At 44.3% G+C, this 23,950-nt stretch overlaps 1 protein-coding gene across 1 annotated transcript in view; it reads left to right on the forward strand.

Moving 5' to 3' along the window:
* Positions 1–23,515, forward strand: part of MAP3K21 (mitogen-activated protein kinase kinase kinase 21) — a gene marked incomplete in the record, with an annotated part of 557,669 nt that extends 534,154 nt beyond the window's left edge. Inside the window, 1 exon segment of the mRNA XM_044076148.1 lies at positions 22,750–23,515. Coding sequence (XP_043932083.1) covers positions 22,750–23,168 — 419 coding nt within the window.
* Positions 23,516–23,950: the final 435 nt, after the last annotated feature.

Below are 23,950 nucleotides of genomic sequence, written 5' to 3' on the forward strand. Positions count from 1 at the left end.
GTTTCGTATATCATCTCCCATCCCTGGGGGTTTCCAGTTCCTAATCTCGGGACCCTTTGACTAACTGCATGGTTTCTGCAGTTCCAGTAATCCTTTCGCAGTCCAGGCTTCCTTCCCCAGTGAAGAGCTTTATCTTGACTTCTCAAAAGCCATCTATAAAGAAGGTGTATTCTAGCAGATGGAAAAGGTATTCTATGTGGGCTAGACAATGTAATCTGGATCCTTTTTCAGCCCCTATTCCTGATATTTTATTCTTGTCTTCCCTTTTTCAGCATGGGGCAAGTTTTTCTACCATTAAGCTCCAGTTAGCAGCCATCTCTAATTTCCACCTGAATGAGGAAGCTTACCTTTTTATTCTAAGCTGTGCAAAGCCTTTCTGAAAGGAGTTTTTCTCCTTAGACCTCCTATTAAAGATCTATCCCTGCCATGGGATTTGACATTGGTGCTACAGTCCCTAACGCAAAAATCTTTAGAACCTGCTGCTTCTTGTGATATTGAATTCTTTACTTGGAAGACGGCCTTTTTAGTGGCCGTTACCTCTGCTAAAAGGGTGTCGGAACTTCGAGCTCAGCATTAAACCTCAGTTCATGATCTTTCATAAGGGCAGGGTATCCCTTAGAATAAATCCTTCCTTTCTTCCCAAAGTGGCTTTGGAGGCTAACCTCAATTAATTGAATCAATTATTGGTCTTCTTCCCTGATTACTCTAATAAAGGAGAATATATATTGTATTGTTTAGATATCCACAGGCAAATTGTGTTTTTTATCTAAAAAGTACTGAGTAATTTAAGAAGTCAGACCAGCTCTTTGTGGCCTTCTCTCAAAACAGAAAGGGCCAAGCAGTTTCAGAAGTGACTATTTCCAGGTGGATTGCTAATGGTATTTCCTTCATTTATGATGTGAGCATTTGAAATTATCCAGACCAGATAAGACCCATCCTACTAGATATGTTGCATTGTCTTCAACCTTCTTGGCTAGACTTTCCCTGGATGAGATTTGTGGTGCTGCGACTTGGTCTAATCCACACACACTCATTTTGCACTAGAAATTGGACTTGGTGTCTAGTAACAGGGATTCCTTTGGTCCCTCTGTGCTTCAGCATATTCTTCCTTGAGGCCACCCAGCGTACATAGCAGCTGGGGACTGTGACCCACTCATAAAGAAAGATGACAAGGATAGTATCAGATAATGTCCTTCAAGAATGCAACTACAGTCATAACATACGGGTTGTCCTGCCTCAGGCAGCCCTCGGTCGGCCGAATTCCAAAGTCTGGGTCCGGCGTCGGCTGGTGCCGGTTGTTGATTTTCCTCCGGATACCGAAGTTCTTGATTTACCCGACACCATTCCGGTGGACAAGGTCACTCCTGCACGTGGGGCTGCTAGGCCTCCTGTATCTATGTCCATCAAGGCCTTTGCACGTGCTAAGGCCACCAGCCAGGCCAAGGCCCATCCTAAACCTGATGTCCAGGCCCCCTCTTCTGATAAACAGATTATGTCTCTTGCTGCAGACCTTATTTCCCTTATCAGGGGGTCTCAGCCTCACCCAGACAGAGGTTCTCAGCCTCCTGCAGAGAAAAGGCCTAGAACTGAGCAGACTGAAAACCTCTCTTCAGATGAGGCCTCTGGGGATTCTGAGCATTCAGATATTCAAGAAGAATCCTTCCAGGCCTATGAGGACTCTGATGCTGAGGAATCAATACCTCTGCCTCTCCTCCAGAGGATTTCTCTTTTGGTGAAGTCCTGCACTCAATGAGGGAACATTTCCAATGGCAGGGTCAGGAATTCTCTGATTCCAGGAAAAGGCTCCGTACCTTCCTAAAGCTTCCCCAGCACAGACCTTTAGCTATTCCTCCTGTGATGGATGTTTTGGATGATGTTTTCTCTGATTCCAGTGCTAACCCTGACTCTCTTCCCCCTGCTCCTGTCAAGCCAGACAGATATTACAGAGTCCCTGACACTCACAAACATCTCTTTAAGGCCCACACCGTGGATTTAGAAACTATTTCACAGGGTCCCAAGGGAGTGGCTACCTCCACTGCCAAGAATCCTTTGCCAGCGGATAGGGGAGCCAGGTCTATGGAGAGATGGGGTAAAAAAGTTTATACCTCTACCACCCTAGCCATGAGGTCTCTTAACTGCCTTTTTCATATGTTTCAGTACCAGGATTTTTTACTGGATGATTTACAGAAAAGTTAGCCTCTCCTGAGCCTATTGACAGAAAGGCATTGCAGGATCACATACATAACACTCAGCAGGTTAACAATCATTTTCTTCAGTGTGGTTATGATGCATTGGAAGCTTCATGTAGGGCAGCTATAACTGGGACTGTGATACGTAGACATGCTTGGTTAAAAGATCAGCCACTGCCAGACCATGTCAAAGTAAAGTTACTTGATGCACCTCTAGAAAAACAGAAGCTTTTTGGCGCTAATGCACAAGATGTGTTAAAGTCCATTGAGGAAAAAGCTAAATCAGTACAGACAGTCAAGGATTTCCTCCAGGTTCAGCCACCCAGATTCAGTAGAAACTGGCCTTCAAAGAATTGGTCCTTCCCAGACTCGGACAAGTTTCAAAGGGGAAAGAACAGGCGTAGCCGAAGCCGAGGCCAATACCGAGGCTCCTACAGGGGACGCCAATGGCAACCTACAAATCAAAGAAGTGCTGCAGCCAGTCCAGCTGCACCACAAGGACAATCACAATAACTTGACTTTCATACCACCTACAAGGGCTCAGAGAGAAGCACCCTTGGGCAGAAAATTATCCTTGTTCTCAAAGAACTGGCATATCTTAACCAAGGACAGTTGGATTCTGGATTTAATAGACAAGGGTTACAGATTCCACTTCCATACTTTACCTACAAGACAAGGCATGCCAAACCTGCCACACCATCAAAGGGCAGAGGCACTCATTCAAGTTTCAAAGCTATTAAGTATAAAAGCAATAGGAAAAGGTACCTCCCCAGGAACAAGGCCAGGGATTCTATTCAAGACTGTTCCTTGTTCCAAGAAAGGAAAACAAATGGAGGCCTATACTGGACTTGTCTACTCTAAATACTTTTCTCATTGTGCCAAAGTTCAAAATGCTGACGTTACAGCAACTCCTTCCCATGCTGGGCAAGGGGTCTTAGCTGGTCACTCTGGACCTCAAGGAGGCATACCTGCATGTCCCAATCAGACAAAGCTGCAGAAGATACCTCAGATTTCTTGCAGGGACAGAGCACTATCAATTCTCAGCATTGCCGTTTGGCTTATCTACTGCGCCCAGAGTGTTCGCGGAATGCCTGGCATCAGTAGTGGCACACTGCAGACTCCAGAGAATTCAAATATACCCCTACCTGGACGACTGCCTCATACAAGCAGACAACAGACAAACCTTAATAAAAAACTTGGACTATGTCATGCAATTACTACAGGCCTTGGGATACACAGTCAACGTTCAGAAATCAAGGCTACTGCCATCCCAACAGATTATTTTCCTAGGAGCCAAACTGGACACACAAACACAAATGGCCTACCTCACAGTGGAATAACAGCAGCAGTTGCCAGAGTACTTCAAAGGCCTAGCACAGCTCTCCCAGCTGACTGCAAGGAAACTCCTGCAGGCCCTGGGGTTCATGGCATCATGCATTCTTCTGATACCTTTGGCAAGACTTCATATGAGAAAGCTGCAATGGTATTTGAAAAGCTTATGGTCCCAACACAGCCAAAGCCTAGAGGACGTAATCCCACTTATTCCATGCCTGCAAAAGGAATTCTTGTGCTGGGCTCAAGCAAGTCAATTAAACAAAGGCATGTCTTTCAACAGACCTCAAGCAGGTCAAATAATTACAACAGACGCCTCAAATCATGGAGGGGGCACATGGAGGGCAGATGCGTTCAAGGTCAGTGGACACCAAAGGAAAGACATCTGCACATAAACCAAAAAGAGATGCTGGCAGTGATACATGCAATCGAGAGTTTCGAAAAATCACTGCAGCAAGGACATTTACTAATAAGGACAGACAACACCACTGTCATGTGGTATATAAACAAGCAGGGAGGGACTCATTCATACCCCCTCTGCAGACTAACAATGATTCTCTGGGAAAAAGCACCGAGTCTGAAGATACATCTGCAATCCCAGTTTGTGCCAGGCAAGGACAATGTACTGGCGGACAAGCTGAGCAGAAATTTCTTGGATCCACACGAATGGATGCTGCATCCCCACATTTTCTCACAAATAACAAAGACATGGGGAAGACCGGACATAGATCTATTTGCGTCTCACACGAATCATCACCTGGAAAAGTTCTGTACCAGGACCCACCATGCACTAGCCTGGACAACGGATGCTCTCTCCTTCAGCTGGAATTCCCTAAAAATTTATGCATTTCCTCCTCTGCGACTGTTGACCAAGGTGATCCTGAAGATCAAAGCAGAACAACCAACAGGCATTTTGATAGCTCCAGACTGGCCAAAGCAACACTGGTACCCATTGCTGTTGAGCATAACTCGGACCAAACCGTGGCCTCTGCCCCTATGGCCCCTGCTCCTAACACAACACAACTACAGGACTGTTCACCAAAACCTGAAAAATTGCATCTGACAGCCTGGAGGTTACTTTAACTCCTTCCGCTTCCAATCTTTCCAAGGCAGTTCAGGACATCTTATTGGAAGCACGCAGACCATCCACCAGAAAAGCCTATTCAGCCAAGTGGAAGAGATTCAGCATCTGGGCTGCCAACAGGGGTCAGGATACAACAGTACTGAGTATACCTCAGATATTGGAATACTTGGCAGAAATGTTTCATTCTGGACTCTCATATTCCTCCATAAAGATTCATGCCTCAGCAATCTCAGCAAGATACAATTGTGATCCACCAGTGTTCTCACATCCTTTGCTAAGACAGTTCCTGAGAGGGATAAAGAATATCAAGCCTCCCATAAAACAACCAGTACCTGCATGGGACCTCAATTTTGTACTGGAAAAATGATCTCTGCCTCCCTTTGAGCCAGCAGCAACCTCGGAGATGCAATTTCTATCATGGAAAACGTTTTTTCTATTGGCAGTCACATCAGCAAGAAGAGTCTCGGAGATACAGGCACTCATGGCAGTACCTCCTTTCCTCATTTTCTATCAGGACAGAGTCTCTCTAAGAACAAATCCTTCTTTCATGCCAAAGGTGATTTCCAGGGTGTCTCTAAATCAAGCTATTCACCTTCCTACTTTCTTCCCCAATCCTCAAAATAGAGGGGAAAGACTGCTGCATACCTTGGACATACACAGGCAACTACGCTACTACTTGGACAGAACTAAAGCCACCAGAAAGTCTGACCAGCTGTTTGTAGCCTATGCTGCTGGAATACAAGGAAAAGCAATCTCCAAGCAAACAATTTCAAAATGGATTGGACACTGCATCAGATTCTGCTATTCTTACCATGGAAAAAGTGTGCCAACCAATATTAGGCCACATTCCACCAGAGCTATAGCCACATCCACAGCTTTCCTAAGAGGAGTGGCTACAAAGGACATTCTAGAGGCTGCTAAATGGAGCTCCGTGCATACATTTACCTAACACTACAACCTGCCTTTATACTCCAGATCCCGAGCAGGCTTTGCTTCGGCAGTCCTGCAGGGTATTTTAGCTACACCATCTTTTTCTTAGCTCCATCCACCCCCAGCTTGGCTATGGTATTCAACCCGTATGTTATGACTGCAGTTGCATTCTTGAAGGACATAGTACAGTTTTGTACCTACCATAAATGTAGATGTCCGATAGATATGCAACTGCAGTCGGATTTTCCCTCCCGCCTTCCCCTCTTTTCCTTCATTTGGGTCCATTCCCCCTGTTCCTTTAGCTGGGGGTATCTCCTATGGTGTATCTGTTTATTACTGTTGCGCATGTCTGGAATTGTTTATCCATTCACCAAATTTAGCCTTCCTAGGAGGGCACCTGGCATCTGGGGCAAGAAACACTGAAGAAGATGGCGTTGGCCGATGCCTTTATACTCCAGCCGTTGTGACGTTGGAGAGGAGGCGACACCAGCCGACGCCGGACCCAGACTTTGGAATTCGGCCGACCGAGGGCTGCCTGAGGCAGGACAACCTGTATGTTATGACTGCAGTTGCATATCTATCGGACATCTACTTTTATGGTAGGTACAAAACTGTACTTTATGTATTTACCATAACTTGGCATCTGCGCTATCCAGTGTCATCATTCATCACATTCCCGCCCTCCTTCCCCCTTCCTTCTGGTGGATGTTCTTCATGTTTCACTGTTGCAGTCATCACATTTGGGTTATCTGCCTGCAGGTAGCCCTCAGCTGACCTGAATACCAGAGTCTTCGGATTTCTGCGTCGGATGCTGTCGCTTCTTCCATGACGTCAGGGGTATAAAACATGCAGACAACACCATTACATCAGTCTTTCTTGCTGCGTGGTGCCCGAAGCAGAAGCAGTTTGCAAGTGCCAGTCGGCAGACTCCTGAAATTTTCATTTTAGAGTTTCAGACCTGAAGTCTTCAAAAAAGATAAGTACCCCATTGGGGATCCTTGTTTCTTGCTCTAACCGATGTCAGAAAAAAAATAACAATTGTCTTGCCTGTGGAAAGCAAATACCTCATAGAGATTTTCATTCTTACTGCATCACCTGTTTAAGCCCAGACCACGACATCCCTCACTGTTGGTTTTGTGCCTTGTTCAACACCCAAACTATTCGTCGTCAGGCTATTTTTGTAGCTAAATACTTTGGTTCAAGATCTCCATATTCCGAAATGGCTTTAAGCTGTCCGACTACCGATCTTCCGAAAAAACGCAAGGATAAAGACAGAGATAGACCGCATAGGTTCAAAACTGCAGACGACGCTTCCGTTAAGCTAGTCGCCAGTCTGCCGGTACTCGGGTGCTTTTGCAGCCCCTGATACCCGCTACTACAGATTCGCAGACCTCTACTGAGACCCATTCGGAGTCCGGTATACCGCGAGATGCTTCGACTATGGAACCTGTGGATGTCTCTACCTTGGATGGGTCTGGAGCTGCTGTGCAGGCACCGGCTTCTGAGGGTGTATTCAGGCCTACAGACTTTTATATTAAACCGACAGCATTGTTTCCAACTAGAAGTACCGAATTCCTCAGGCCTAAAACTTGCACTACGCCTAGAAAACTGACGACCAAACCAATGACTCTGGCCCATATGCCTCAAAAACAAATGCTTAGAATGGCTGAAGACATTATTACCTTAATTAGGGGAAGCCAGCCTCCCCCTTCTAGGAGACCTAGAACCGATTTTCTTATTCTTCTGATCAGGAATCTGATATCTCTGCTCCTTCTGATTACCAGGATTTGCTCGTATCTGCTTATGAGGATTCTGATGCAGAGGATTCCATTCCCTCTGGTTCTCCTCCAGAAGAGTTTTCTTTTGGTGAAACTTTGCATACCCTTAGGGAGCATTTCCGCTGGGAAAGCCAGGACTATTCTGAGTCCAAAAAGAGACTTAGGGAATTCGTACTCTTGCCTCAACACAGGCCTCTAGCTATCCCTCCTGTTCTGGCTATTATAGATGATATTTTCTTGGAATCTAACCTTACCCCAGGCACTTCACTTCCAGCTCCCAGAAAACCTGACAGGTACTACAGAGTACCTGACTCTTACAAGTTCCTCTTTAAGAATCCTACTGCGGATTCAGAGACCTTTTCCCAAGGACCAAAAGGCATTAAGGCTGCTGCTGCCAAAAAATCCTACCCCTTCTGATAGAGATTCTAGAGCCTTAGACAGATGGGGTAAGAAGGTCTACACTTCTGCTACTTTGGCCATTAGGGCTCTAAATTGCCAGTTTCATATGCTAAAGTATCAGCAGCATATTATGGGACTACTTAAACAGAAAATGATGTTGATTCTTGAATGTACTGAACACAAAGACTTGCAAGATTTAATGCATTCTGCAGAACAAGTTGGTAAACATATTTTGCAATGTGGTTTTGATGCTTTAGAAGCATCTTGCAGGGCTGCTGTCACTGGGTCTGTACTTAGAAGGCATGCTTGGCTTAAGGAACAAAACCTGCCAGATCATGTTAAAGCTAAATTACTGGATGCGCCCTTAAACCAAGACTGCCTTTTTGGCAACAAAGCAGAGGAAGTCCTCAAAAGGATGGAGGAAAAAGCTAAATCTATGCAAACTGTTAAAGATCTCCTACAAGTACAGCCTCTCAGATTTAGTAGGCATTGGCCTTCAAAGAACTGGTCCTTTCCAGGCCTTCTCAGTCCAAACCTAGGAACAGCAGACCACCAAGACTTCAGTCTCAGGCTATGCACAGATCTAAGCAGTGGGGGGCTCCCACTTCCAAAGCAGGGAGTAGTAAGCCACCCCCCTATGGAAAAATGGCACAATGACTTAACCTTAACCCTTCCAAGCCCTGCTCAACTAAACCCTTCCAAGCCCTGCTCAACTACTTGCTCCCTTGGGAGGAAAGCTTGCCCTGCATGCAAAAATCTGAGAACTCATTACCCAGGGCAAATAAGTTTTAAACACAGTTTCCCGAGGATACAGATTCCACTTCCACACACTACCAACCCCAAATGGTTGGCCAGACCTCCCCCCAAATCAATGGGCGGAGGCCCAACAGCAGGATGTTCTTCGTATTTCACTGTTGCAGTCATTACATTTGGGTTATCTGCTTGCAGTAGCCCTCAGTTGACCTGATTATCAAAGTTTTGGGTCCTGCGTCAGTTGCTGTCTCATCTTCCATGACGTCAGGTAGTCAGGGGTGTAAAGCATGCAGCCAACGCCATTACATCAGTCTTTCTTGTCGTGCGGTGCCCAAAGCAGAAGCAAGTGCTGGTCAGCCGACTCCTGAAATTTTCGTTTTCGAGTTTCAGAACCAAGTCTTAAACTAAAGCTAAGTACCCCATTGGGGAAACTTTTTCTTGCTCTAAACCGATGTCAGTAAAAGTCAGTAATTGTATTTCTTGTGGAAAGCAAATGCCTCATAAAGATTTTCATTTGTACTGTATTCCTTGCCTAGGCCCTGACCACGACCTACCTTGCTGTTGGTTTTGTGCCTTATTTAAACAAAAAACTATTCGTCATCTGTATATTTACACTTCTAAATATTTTGGTACTCTGTTCAGTTACCCAGATATGGCTTCAGTAAGCCACCAGACTACCGACATTCTGAAAAAAGACCAAGATAAAGACAGGCCGCCTAGGTCCAAAGCTGCCTATGACACTTCTCCTAAGCTAGTCGCCAGTTCGGCAGCACTCAGTGAGGAGCTTTCGCAGCCCCTGATACCTGCTACTTCAGATTCGCAAGTCTCTACTGAGACCCATTCAGAGTCCGGTATGCCGCGAGATGCTTCAACTATGGAACCTGCAGATGTCTCTACCTTGGATGGGTTCGGAGCTGCTGTGCAGGCACCGGCTTCTGAGGGTGTATTCAGGCCTACTGACTTCCATATTAAACTGACGCCATCTTCTTCTTCAGGGCCTAAAACTCGATCCATGTCTAGAAAACCGATGCCCAGACCGCATGGTCAGGTCTCTATGCCTAAAAAACAAATGATAAGAATGGCTGAAGACATTATTACTTTACTCAGGGGAAGCCAACCTTCCCCCTCTAAGCGACCTAGGACTGAATTTGCTTATGATTCTTCTGATCAGGATTCTGAAATTTGTTTCATCTGATGACCAGGATTTACCCTTATCTACCTATGAGGATTCTGATGCAGAGGACTCTATTCACTCTGCTTCCCCTGCAAAGGATTTCTCTTTTGGTGAAACCTTGCAAACTCTTAGGGAGCATTTTCACTGGGAAAGCCAGGATTACTCTGAATCTAAAAAGAGGCTTAGGGATTTCTTACTTCTGCCCCAACACAGGCCTTTAGCTATCCCCCCTGTACTGGACATTGTTGATGCCTTTTTGGAATCTAGCTTGGCCCCTGACTCCTTACCTCCTGCTCCCAGAAAACCAGACAGATATTACAGGGTTCCTGACTCGCGCAAGTTCCTCTTTAAAAATCCTACTGCGGATCCTGAGACCATTTCACAGGGACCAAAGGGCATTAAGGCTACTACTGCCAAAAATCCTACCCCCTCTGATAGAGATTCCAGGGCGCTGGATAGATGGGGTAAGAAGGTGTACACTTCTGCAACCTTGGCCATTAGGGCCTTAAACTGCCAGTTTCATATGTTAAAGTATCAGCAGCATATTATTGGATTGCTTAAACAGAAAATTATGTTGATTCCTGACTGTGCTAAAAATAAGGATTTACAGGATTTAATGCATTGTGCTGAACAAGTTGGAAAACATACTTTGCAATGTGGTTTTGATTCACTAGAGGCATCTTGCAGGGCTGCTATCACTGGGTCTATACTTGGAAGGCATGCTTGGCTTAAGGAGCAATCTTTGCCAGATCATGTTAAAGTTAAATTGCTGGATGCTCCCTTAAACCAGGACCGCCTGTTTGGCAACAAAGCAGAAGCAGCAATTAAAAGATGGAGGAAAAAGCTAAATCTATGCAAACTGTTAAAGATTTCCTGCAAGTACAGCCTCCAAGATTTAGTAGGCATTGGCCCTCTAAGAACTGGTCCTTTCCTCCTCTTCCAGGCCTTCTCAATCCAAACCCAGAACCAGCAGAATACTCAGGCTTCAGTACCAAAGTATGCACAGGACTAAGCAGTGGGGGGCTCCCACTTCCAAAGCAGGGAGTAGTAAGACTTCCCCTTATGGTAAACTGTCTCAATGACTTAACTTTACAACTTCCAAGCCCTTCTCAACTGACTGCTCCTTTAGGGGGAAAGATTGCTCTGCAGGCAAAAAACTGGGAACTCATTACCCAGGACAAATAGGTTTTAAATATAGTTTCCCAAGGATACAGATTTCACTTTCAAACTTTACCAACCCCAAACGGTTGGCCAGATCTACCCCCAAATCAATGGGCAGAGGCTCAAAAGCAAGTTCTCTTTTTCTTAAGTATAAGGGCTATTCAAACTGTCCCAGAAGAGGAAAGGGGACAGGGTTTCTACTCAAGACTCTTCCTGGTGCCCAGAAAAGACAACTCTTGGCGTCCTATCTTGGATCTCTCTATCCTAAACACTTTTTTTGGTAATCCCAAAATTCAAGATGCTAACTCTTCACCAGTTGCTTCCTATGCTAGGCAAGGAAGCCTGGTTGGCAACACTGGATTTAAAGGAAGCCTACCTGCACATCCCAATCAGGGAATCTTGCAGAAGATACCTACACTTCAAAGCAGGCTTCATGCACTATCAGTTCTCTGCACTGCCCTTTGGCTTATCTACTGTGCCCAGGGTATTCACAAAGTGCCTGGCTCCAGTCATTGCATTTTGCAAGCAAAGAAATATTCAAATATACCCATACCTGGGCGATTGTCTAATTCAGGCAGAAAGCCAGGACATACTTTTAAATCATCTGGCGTTTGTACAAAAGGTGCTAACTTCTCTGGGGTACACCATAAACAAAAAGAAATCAAATCTTGTACCCTGGCAGCAAATTGTATTCCTGGGAGCAAGCTTGAATACAACTTCCCAGATGGCTTTCCTCACGCCAGAGAAACAAGTTCATTTGACAGCTTACTACAAACTAATGGCCACAAAGACCCTGCTATCTGCAAGACAAATACTGCAAGCCTTGGGGTTCATTGCCACCTGTATTCTCCTAATTCCATATGCAAGACTGCATATGAGGAAACTACAATGGTATCTAAAAAGCCTGTGGTGTCAACATTCTCAGGATCTAGAAGCAATGATTCCTATCATACCTCACCTACAGTTACAGGCCCTTTGGTGGGCAGAGGCCTGCCACCAAAACAAGGGACTGCCATTCACTCTATCCTCTGCCGCCCAAACCCTAACAGGCACATCAGACTATGCATGGGTGCTCACTTGGCAGGGAAGTGCATTCAGGGTAAATGGAACCCAAGTCAAATGCACCTGCATATCAATCAGAAAGAAATGTTAGCTGTACAGAATGCTCTGACAGCCTTCAAGGACCACATTGTTCCGGGACAATTAATGGTAAAGACGGACAACACCACTGTTATGTGGTACATAAACAAGCAGGGGGAACCCACTCATACCCTCTCTGCAGACTAGCCATGGCTCTGTGCAGCACAGCCTTGAGGTACCAAGTGTACCTACAGGTTCAGTTCCTGTCAGGAAAGCTAAATACACTGGCAGACAAATTAAGCAGAAATGTCATGGACCCACACGAGTGGAAACTGGAACCAAAGACATTCAACATGTTGATAAACAAATGGGGGAGCCCAGAGACCTGTTTGCCTCCCCCCAGAACTACCAATTGGACAAATTCTGCACAAGGACACCCCACAAACAAGCTTGGAAAGTGGATGCCCTGTCCTTCACCTGGAAAAATCTATCAGTGTATGCCTTTCCTCCTCTGCCTCTCCTCTCCCAGGTACTACTAAAGATCAAACAGGACAAACCAAGGACAATACTGTTTGCACCAGACTGGCCACGCCAACACTGGTACCCTCCTCTTGCGCAGTGTCACTGCTGACACCATGGCACCTGCCTCAGTCCCCTACCCTGCTGTCCCAGCAGGAGGGCCAGATTCTGCACCCTCCGCTTCAAACCCTGAACCTGGCAGCCTGGCTAATTACCTGATCTCTCCGATGTTCTTGGTGTTTCACTGTTGCAGTCATTACATTTGGGTAGTCTGCTGGCAGGTTGCCCTTAGTCGGCCTGATTAACAAAGTCCTTGGGTCCTGCATCGGTTGCTGTCCCTTCTTCCATGACATCAGGTCATCAGGGGTATAAAACATGCAGCCTATGCCATTACATCAGTCTTTCTTGCCGCACAGTGCCCGAAGCAGAAGCAGTTCGCAAGTGCCGGTCGGCCGACTCCTGAAATTTTCGTTTTCGAGTTTCAGAACCGAAGTCTTCAACGTTTTCTTGCTCCTTACCGATGTCAGTAAAAGTTAATAATTGTATTACTTGTGAGAAGCAAATACCTCATAAGGATTTTCATTTGTACTGTATTCCTTGCCTAGGCCCTGACCACAACGTACCTTGCTGTCAGTTTTGTGCTAAATTTAATCAACGCACTGTTAAACGTCTGTACATTTTTGCTTCGAAATATTTTGGCTCACGATTTAATTATCCAGAAATGTCATTGGTTAGCAATCGGACTACTGGAATACATAAAAAACGCAAAGAAAAAGACAGAGACAGACCATCGAGGTCCAAAACTGACTACAGCGCTTCTCCTAAGCTAGTCGCCAGTTCGCCGGTACTCAGTGAGGCACTTTCGCAGCCCCTGATACCCGCTACTTCTGATTCGCAGGCCTCTACTGAGACCCATTCGGAGTCTGGTATGCCGCGAGAGGCTTCAATTATGTAACCTGCGGATGTCTCTACCTTAGATGGGTCCGGAGGTACTGTGCAGGCACCGGCTTCTGAGGGTGTTTTCAGGCCTACAGATTTGTATATTAGACCAACACCATCGTCATAACTAAGGCCAAAATCAAAATCTATGTCTAAAAAAATTATGCCTGGGCCACATGTGCAGGCCCCTGTGCCTAAAAAAAACAATTGATCAAAATGGCTGAAGATTTAATTACTCTGATCAGGGTCAGCCAACCCCCTCCTTCTAAGAGGCCTAGGAAAGACATTGATTATGAATCTTCTGATCAGGATTCTATTTCTTCTGACTCTTCTAATGAAGAGGATTTGTCTATACCTACTTATGAGGATTCTGATGCAGAAGATTCCACTTCTGCTTCTCCCCCTGAGGATTTTTCTTTTGGGGAAACTTTACATATCTTAAGGGAACATTTCCACTGGGAAAGTCAGGATTTCTCTGAATCTAAAAGAGACTTGGGGATTTTCTTCTTCTTCCTCAGCATAGGCCTTTGGCTATACCTCCTGTTCTTGATATTGTTGACTATGTTTTTTCAGAATCTAGTATGGCTCCTAATTCTCTGTCTCTGGCTCCTTGTAAGCCAGACAGATAATATAGGGTTCCTGACTCCCACAAATTCCTTTTTAAAAATCCTATTGCAGACCCTGAAACCATTTCTCAGGGTCCCAAGGGCATTAAGGCCTCTACTGCTAAAATTCCTTCCCTTTCTGATAGAGATTCCAGGCCGCTGGATAGATGGGGTAAGAAGGTTTACTCTTCTGCAGCCTTGGCAATCAGGGCTTTAAACTTTCAATTTCATATGCTTAAATATCAACAGCATATTATGGAACTGTTTAAACAGAAAATAATGTTAATTTCTGACTGTGTAGAAAATAAACATTTACAGGATTTATTGCCTTCAGCTGAACAAGTTGGAAAGCATACTTTGCAATGTGGTTTTGTTTCTTTGGAGGCCTCCTGCAGGGCTGCTGTAACTGGGTCTGTGTTAAGAAGGCATGCTTGGCTTAAAGAGCAAACTCTGCCTGATCATGTTAAAGCAAAATTGTTAGATGCTCCTTTACAACAGGACAGTCTTTTTGGTAATAAGGCGGAAGAAGTTTTAAAAAAGATGGAAGGTAAAGCTAAATCTATGCAAACTGTGAAAGATTTCTTACAAGTGCAACTTCCAAGATTTAGTAGGCACTGGCCTACTAAGAACTGGTCCTTTCCAGTTCCTTAGAGAGCCACTCAAGTCAAACCCAGACATTCCAAAGGCTCCAGGTTTCAGTCACAAGGAACATTTTGAACAAAACAATGGGGTGCCTCCACCTCCAAGTCTGGAACCAACAAGGCACCTCCCTATGGTAAACAGTCTCAATGATTTCCCTCTACACTCACCAAGCACTTATCTTTTAGCAGCCCCTTTGGGGGGGGGGGGGGGGGAGCTGACACTTACTGCAAGAAACTGGCAACTTATAACCCAGGACAAATGGGTTTTAAATATAGTATCCCAGGGATACAGATTTCATTTCCACACGTTGCCAGTCCCAAACGGATGGCCAGACCTGCCCCCAAATCAGTGGGCAGAGGCCCAGAAACAAGTTCTGTCCCTCATGAACATGGGGGCTATTCAACCAGTTCCATAAGAGGAAAAAGGACAAGGTTTCTATTCACGACTTTTCCTGGTACCCAGAAAAGACAAATCATGGCGATCAATTCTGGACTTATCTACTCGAAACACATATCTGGACATTCCAAAATTAAAGATGCTGACTCTTCAACAATTACTTCCTGTGCTAGGCAAAGATGCCTGGTTGGTAACTCTAGACTTAAAAGAGGCTTACCTGCATATCCCAATCAGGGAATCTTGCAGAAGATACCTCCGCTTCAAAAGCAGGCTATTTGCATTACCAGTTCTCTGCACTGCCCTTTGGCTTATCTACTGCACCCAGGGTCCTCACAAAGTGCCTGGCTGCAGTAATTGCATTTTGCAGGCAAAGAAATATTCAAATATATCCATACCTGGACGATTATCTAATTCAGGCAGAAAACAAGGACATTCTTCTAAAGCATCTGAGGTTTGTAAAAAGGGTTCTAACTTGTCTAGGGTACACATGCAAAAAGAAATCACAACTGGTACCCTCTCCAAAAATTACATTCCTGGGTGCAAGCTTGAATACAACTACCCAGACGGCTTACCTGCCAGAAAAGCAAATTCAATTGGTGACTTACTTCAAACAGGTGGCCACAAAAACCCTGCTTATCTGCAAGACAAATTCTGCAAGTTTTGGGGGTTCATGGCCTCCTGCATTCTTCTAATTCCATGTGCAAGACTGCATATGAGGAAACTTCAGTGGTACTTAAAAAGTTTATGGAGTCAACATTGTCACAGTCTGGAAACGATGATTCCTATCATACCTTCCCTGAAAGTAGAGTTCCTATGGTGGGCAGAGACCTGCCACCAAAACAAGGGACTGCCATTCACTCCACCCCCTGCCACCCAAACCCTAACTACAGATGCATCAGACTATGCTTGGGGGGCTCATCTGGCAGGGAAGTGCATTCAGGGAAAATGGAGTCCAAATCAAATGCACCTTCATATCAACCAGAAAGATATGCTAGCTGTACAGAATGCGCTGACAGCCTTCATCCAGGACAACTACAGATAAAGACGGACAACACCACAGTTATGTCGTACATAAACAAGCAGGGGGGGGTACACATTTCTACCCCCTTTGCAGACTAACCACGGTATTGTGGAACACAGCTTTGACTTACCAAATACATCTTCAAGCTCAATTCCTGCCAGGAAACAAAATACTCTGGCAGACGACCTAAGCAGAAATTTTATGGACCAGCATGAATGGAAACTGGATCTACAAATCTTCAGCATGTTAACACAGAAATGGGGGAGCCCAGACATAGATCTATTTGCCTCTCCCCAAAATTATCAGCTGGACAAATTCTGCACAAGAACTTATCACAGAAAAGCATGGAAAGTGGATGCCCTATCCTTCAGTTGGAAAAACCTGTCAGTCTATGCCTTTCCCCCTCTGACTCTTCTCTCCAAGGTCTTACTAAAAGTCAGGAAAAACCAAAAATAATCCTAGTTGCTCCAGACTGGCCTCGCCAGCACTGGTACCCAATTCTAAGGAATATGTCTCAACTTCCTCCTTGGTACTTGCCTCAAATACCTCATCTACTGTCTCAGCAGAGCAATCAATTTCTGCACACTCTGCTCCAAACTCTGAACCTTGCAGCATGGCTGATCATTTAATTATTCAAACACCACCTCTCAGTAAATCTGTGATGGATGTGATTTTGGAAACCAGAAGGCCTAGTACTAGAAAACCTTATGGTGATAAATGGAAGAGATTCTGGACACAGCAAAGCCCAATATTCCTCAGATTTTACAATATTTGACTGAGATGCTTGACAAGGACCTGTCTTTTTCTTCAATAAAAATACATGCCTCTGCTATCTTGGCTCATTACAACACAGAGCATCCCCTCTTTTCTCGTCCTCTGCTTAAACAGTATCTTAGAGGAGCCAAAAAATTAAGGCCTCCCAGAAGATCGCCAACTCCTGCATGGGACCTCAACTTTGTGCTGGAAAAAATTACCCTGCCTCCTTTTGAACCAGCAGCTACTGCAGATATAAAATTTCTATCTTGGAAAACAGCTTTCCTCTTGGCAGTCACTTCAGCAAGAAGGGTTTCAGAACTACAGGCTCTCATGGCTGTGGAGCCTTTTATTACATTTTACCTGGACAGGGTGTCCCTCAGGACCAGTCCTTCTTTTATGCCTAAGGTGGTATCCAGTGTGGCTCTTAACCAGACAATTCACCTGCCAACATTTTACCCAAATCCGCAGAACAAGGGGGAGCAGATTCTGCATTCATTGGATGTACACAGACAACTAAGATTCTACTTAAACAGGACCAAATCTCTAAGAAAGTCTGAGCAACTACTGGTAGCATTTGCTGCAGGTTTAGAGGGGAAGGCTATATCAAAGCTGACTATTTCTAAGTGGATAAGCCACTGCATTCGTTTCTGCTACTTGCACCATGGTAAACCTGTGCCCAAGGGGATCAGGTCACATTCCACCAGGGCTGCCTCTGCCTCAGCAGCTTTTCTCAGAGGGGTTCCAACCAAAGACATTCTAGAGGCTGCTACTTGGAGGCTCTGTTCATACCTTCACAAAGCATTATCATTTGCCTCTCTTCTCTAAATCCAGGGCAGACTTTGCCACTGCAGTTCTGCAGGGCCTTATAGCCGCTCCTAATTTAGTTCCATCCTCCCATCCATAGCTTTGGGATTCTACCCAAATGTAATGACTGCAACAGTGAAACATGAAGAACATAGTACAGTTGTGTGCACTTACCATAAATGTAGATGTTCGAGTGTATTCACTGTTGCAGTCCGAGTTACCCACCTGCCATCCCCCTTTTCTATACCTTTTCTTTCCTTCACTATTTACTAAAGTCTTTGTGGTGTATTTGCTTTCAGATGAAGGTAAAGTTTATGTTGCTAAAAGTGCATTTACATATATTTCTATTTCTATATATATATATATTTTTTTTTTTCCTCCCCATTTGGGGGGGCACCTAACATCTGGGGTAAGAAAAAACTGAATAAAATGGTGTCGGCTGCATGTTTTATACCCCTGGTGACCTGACGTCATGGAAGAGGAGACAGCAACCCACGCAGGACCCAAGACTTTGTTATTCAGGCTGACTGAGGGCGACCTGCCAGCAGATTACCCAAATGTGATAATGACTGCAACAGTGAATACACTCTAACATCTACATTTATGGTAAGTGTACACAACTGTACTTTTCAGGGCGGGCTCCATCACTTTCAGTTCTCTGCACTCCCCTTTGGCTTATCTACTGCGCCCAAGGTGTTCACAAAGTGTCTAGCTCCAGCCATTGCATTTTGCAGGCAGAGAAATATTCAAATTTACCCATATCTGGACGGTTGTCTAATTCAGGCAGAAAGCCAGGACTTGCTATTACAGCACCTGGCATTTGTAAAGAAATTTCTATCCTCACTGGGGTACACCATCAACGAAAAGAAATCTCACCTAGTACCCTGCCAACAGATTGTATTCCTGGAAGCAAGCTTGAACACAACTTCCCAGATGGCATTCCTCACTCCGGAGAAACAAGTTTATTTGACAACTTACTTCAAACTACTGGCCACAAAAACCCAGCTGTCTGCAAGGAAAATACTGCAAGCCCTGGGGTTCATGGCCTATTGCATTCTGCTAATTCCATATGCAAGACTGCATATGAGGAAACTCCAGTGGTATCTAAAAAGGTTATGGTGTCAACATTCTCAGGACCTGGAAACAATGATTCCTATCATTCCTTGTCTAAGGACAGAGTTCCTTTGGTGGGCAGAGGCCTGTACCACAACAAGGGACTCCCTTTCCCTCTACCCCCTACCGCCCAAACCCTAACAACAGACGCATCAGACTATGCATGAGGGACTCGCATGGAAGGGCAGTGCATTCTCGGCAAATGGAACCCAAGACAGATGCACCTGCATGTCAACCAAAAAGAAATGCTAGCTGTACAGAATGCTCTGACAGTCTTCAAAGAACTTATTCTCCCAGGACTATTGGTAAGGACAGACAACACTGCAGTTAGGTGGTACATAAGCAGGGGGAACCCACTCCTACCCTCCCTGCAGACTAGCCATGGCTCTGTGGAGCACAGCCTTGAGCTAACAAGTGCACCTACAAGCTCGATTCCTGCCAGGCAAACTAAATTCACTGGCAGATGACCTAAGCAGAAATCCCATGGACCCATACGAATGGAAACTAGAACCCAAAATATTCAACCTCTAGAGGAACAAATGAGGGGATCCCAGAGGTAGACCTGTTTGCCTCCCCTCTGAACTACCACTTGAAAAAATTCTGCACCAGAACTCCCCACAGTCAAGCTTGGAAAGTGGATGCCCTGTCCTTTACCAGGGGAAGCCTCTCGGTTTATGCCTTTCCCCCTCTGCCTCTCCTCTCGAAAGTTCTACTAAAGATCAAACAGGACAAGCCAAGACTAATACTGATTTACCAGACTGACCACGCCAGCACTGGTACCCCCTCTTGCGCAGTCTGACACTGCTACAACCATGGCACCTGCCACAGACCCCTTCCCTGCTGTCCCAGGAGGCAGGCCAGATTCTGCACCCTCAGCTTCAAACCCTGAACCTTGTAGCCTGGCTAATTCCATGAGCTCTCCTCTAACATCCCTCAGTAAGCAGGTGCAGGATGTCATCCAGGAGGTAAGGAGGCCTAGTACCAGAAAATCCTCTGCTGAAAAGTGAAAAATATATTGCTTTTGGAGCTAGGCTCGGGATGGCCACAGTGGTGCCCAGCTTACCTCATTTTCCAGAGTGCTTAACAGAGATGCTCTACAAGGGCCTATCCTTCTAGTCAATTAAGATTCATGCATCTGCCATTTCAGCACATTATAATACTGAGTCACCTCTCTTCTCTCACCCCTTGCTAAAACAATTCCTTAGAGGGGCCAGAAAATTAAGACCCCCCAGGAGAGCTCCCACTCCAGCCTGGGACCTTAACTTTGTATTGTAAAAGCTCCCCCCCCCCCCCCCTTTGAGCCAGCTGCAACAGCAGAGTTGAAATTCCTTTCTTGGAAAACAGCCTTACTTCTAGCCATCACTTCAGCAAGAAGAGTGCCTGAATTACAGGCCCTCATGGCAGTGGAACCTTTCATTATCTTCCATACGGACAGGGTTACCCTCAGGACTAATCCTTCTTTTATGCCCAAGGTGGTGTCTAGTGTGGCCCTTAACCAGTCCATTCATTTGCCTACCTTTTTCCCTAACCCACAAAACAAAGGTGAATGGATACTGCACTCTCTGGGCGTGCACAGACAACTTAGATTCTGTTTGGACAGGGCTAAGCCTCTCAGAAAATGTGACCAGCTGCTAGTTGGCTTTGCTGCAGGAGCAGAGGGGAAGGCTATTTCAAAGCAAACCATTTCCAAATGGATAGCCCATTGCATTCACTTATGCTACAAGCACCATGGAAAACCTACACAACAGGGGATAAGATCACATTCCACCAGGGCTGCATCTACCTCTACGGGATTTCTCAGAGGAGTCCTTACCAGGGACATCCTGGAAGCTGCTACCTGGATCTCTACAACCTTCAACAAGCATTACCACCTGCCTATATTTTCCAAATCCAGAGCTGGATTTGCCACAGCAGTCTTGCAGGGCTTAATTGCTGGCCCTAATGCTCTTTAACTACCTCCTCCCTTCCTTAGCTTTGGGAATCAACCCAAATGTGATGACTGCAACAGTGAAACACTAAGAACATAGTACAGTTGTGTACACGTACCATAAATGTACATGTTCGAGTGTATTCACTGTTGCAGTCTTGGTTACCCTCCCTCCAACCCCCTGACTTCTGTTGACTTTTACCTTTCATTCTTGTTTGGCATATATTATATCATGTGTATTTGCTTTTTGCTGGGGGTGTTCCATACCATATAATTGCTTCCTATTGTGGGGGCACCTGACATCTAGGGCAAGAAAACCTGTTGTAAAGGTGTCGGCTGCATGTTTTATACCCCTGACGACCTGACGTCATGGAAGAAGCGACAGTATCCGATGCAGAAATCCGAAGGCTCTGGTATTCAGGCCGGCTGAGGGCTACCTGCAGGCAGATAACCCAAATGTGATGACTGCAACAGTGAATACACGCGAACATGTACATTTATGCTAAGTGTAAACAACTGCACTTTCTGGTAAGGTGGGAATGGCTGGTGTTGGCGAAATATGTTGTTCTTTTACCCGGTTTGTTCTGCATTTCCACTAGTTAGCAAACTCGATCTGAGGGTTATAAGGTATCATGGTATTATGGGAAGGGGTGGAGCTTGATCTCTGTATCTGTCTGACACCTGCCAGCTCAGATCCAAGACCCATTCATGATGAATGATGACACTGGATAGTATAGATGCCAAGTTTAGGGTAAGTACATAACTTTTTTTGGATATATTTGCTTGATCCTGCTTAAGGAAAACATCAGTGAATTGCTATATCAGAACTGCCAGGAATATCACCAGTTTGCTTTTAAGTGCACATCTGTTTTACTGCACATATAGGTTAGTAGTTAATGCATTATCTGAGTCGCACTTTAAATTACTTCACTACTCTTATTAGAAGCTGCTTATGTTGTCTTTCTTCCTGTTAGAACATCCTCAACAACTTCATAATTGGCAGTGCTCCTACATCTCAAGAAAGCAACAGTCTTGTTAGAAAACATGCAATGCCCAGTAGTTAGTGTTTCAGGAATATGACTATATAAAATGTAAATCCAAGTAGGTAGGATAAAACACAGGAACAAAGTTAAAACAAATTCCTAGGATTTATTCACCACTCCAAACACATAGGAAATCGATAAAAAACAGCCAGTACAGTCCACAGAGCGAACTCACATTGAATGTGAGTTCGCTCTGTGGACTGTACTGGCTGTTTTTTATCGATTTCCTATGTGTTTGGAGTGGTGAGTAAATCCTAGGAATTTGTTTTAACTTTGTTCCTGTGTTTTATCCTACCTACTTGGATTTACTGGTTTTTATTCCACTATATAAAATGTGCCTGTTGTAGGTATTAGGAACTTTGGTGTCTGACATCTGACTTGTTTTTGCTACTGAGCTTCATGTCTTAATTACATGATTTGTAGTCTTAATTATGCTGCATCTTGAAGGGGACATTTTTGGGAAAGCATTGTGTGCGACTGTTTTGTCAATTTTTAGAAGTGTGTGAATGTAGGAAATACTTGCCTACCACACTGTGGATGCCTTTGTCATTGCCCTTCCAATTCCCAAAATCGCATATTTGCATGCATGCTGTAACATCCCTTGCCTCAACCAGGGTACTGACAGACAGTGCAAAAAACTCAAGAATTCCATCCAAGAGAGAGGAAAGCTGTCATCCAATCACTTTGATTTCCCCATTCTTAACTTGGTTTTCTAAGACCAGAACCACTGGCTGAATCCTGAGAGTTGGCATTACAGAACATTCCCTATGTGCTTGTTGAGTAAATTATAGCTGCATAATTTACATAGATACTTACTTGGGGGTACCAGCTGTCTTTACGTTTGTCAAGCATATTGTAGGATCCATTGAAAAATATATGATTTTATTTTCCATATGTTTGTATTTGAGCTCCAGACTACTAATAACTACACTTGGCTCATTATGAAGATAATCCATGGATTTTGGTATTTTTTTTGAAGTTTCAGGATTTGCAGTCCTTTCTTGATCAAGCTTCTTTCCTGAAACTTTACAGTGGTTTCTTATTTTCTGAAGTAATTGCCTTTGCCTGTACGATTATATAATTTGTGCTTGTTTTCCATTTCAGCAAATGGATGCAGAGCCTTACAAGAGGAGCCAGAAGATATTAATTCATCATGCCTTAAAACTGTTCAGGACAAAACGTATAGTAAGGACATGGTACAGAAAAGTCAGAAATCCACAGATATAGTATCAAGGCCCAGACCATCTCCCTTGAAAAGTAGAATAAATCCGTGGCAAGTGTTATCACAGACTTCAGCAGATCATCTTCCCTGTTCACCATATTTGACCAACAACATTGCATCAAATCTGTACGTTTTACCAGGGGCAGAAGGAAAGACTGGTCATAATGTGTCCTCTGGTACTTGTCTGCTTGACATGGATATGGAAGACCAAAAAAAGGACAACACAGTTCCACTCTGCAGGATTGAAAGTCAGCCAAGTGTGACAAGTATATATGAACTTGAAAAAAAATTCTTGTCTTAAAAGTTGTGTGCCTTAAGTTCTAACTATTGCCTTTTTGTAGTTTTACAACCATGGTTATAAAAGAAACAATCAGTTTATTTGGGAACATTTTTAAATAGTTAAGAAATGTAGTGTTAAAATGTGAAAAATTGAGACAGCTTTTCTCTACACTTGGCTGGGAAAAGACATAATTTGTAGTACTGTCTGAAAGAATTGCGTTCTTACAGGACTTGAGATTGTAGAATGTAGTATTTTGCACACAATGTAATGTATTAAGTTTCGCCTCTGGAAATGAAAATTTTAATTTTTGTATGTAAAATTGTGAAAGTACTGTATACCTAAATAATAAATTTATATATATATTTCTACAGTAGCTTTAAGGTGCTCAGTCAGATGCAAAGGCTATGTCAGTGGTAATGCATGCTTGTAAGCATTGATTGTTATAAGGATCATTGTTAGGGGAATAACAAAATGTGTAGGACCCCCTGGTTGATTTATTTTCATCATTTGGATAGGCCTGGGGGGTTGCACAAGTTGCAGTCTTGAGTCATGGCCATTAGTGGGAGTCCAGCTGTAAAATGCTATGCTGTGCATCAGTCATTTTTCTTCAGCCAAATTTAATAGTTAATTCTTTGTACTTCACTAGTTTGTCTGGCATTACTGGTTCCCATTAGTAACATGGCAAAGTACAGTTTTGTTTTTATTGAGGTTTTATAAATAGTAACATTATTTGTTAGTGTGTTTACCAATGGCATACCAAAAGAAAGTTACCAGAAAGTGTTGTTGCAGCCAGTATCTTCCAC

The sequence above is a fragment of the Protopterus annectens genome, chromosome 1.part1, assembly GCF_019279795.1.
Source record: "Protopterus annectens isolate FY-2018-M chromosome 1.part1, PAN1.0, whole genome shotgun sequence".
In the NCBI taxonomy this organism is placed as follows: Eukaryota; Metazoa; Chordata; order Ceratodontiformes; family Protopteridae; genus Protopterus; species Protopterus annectens.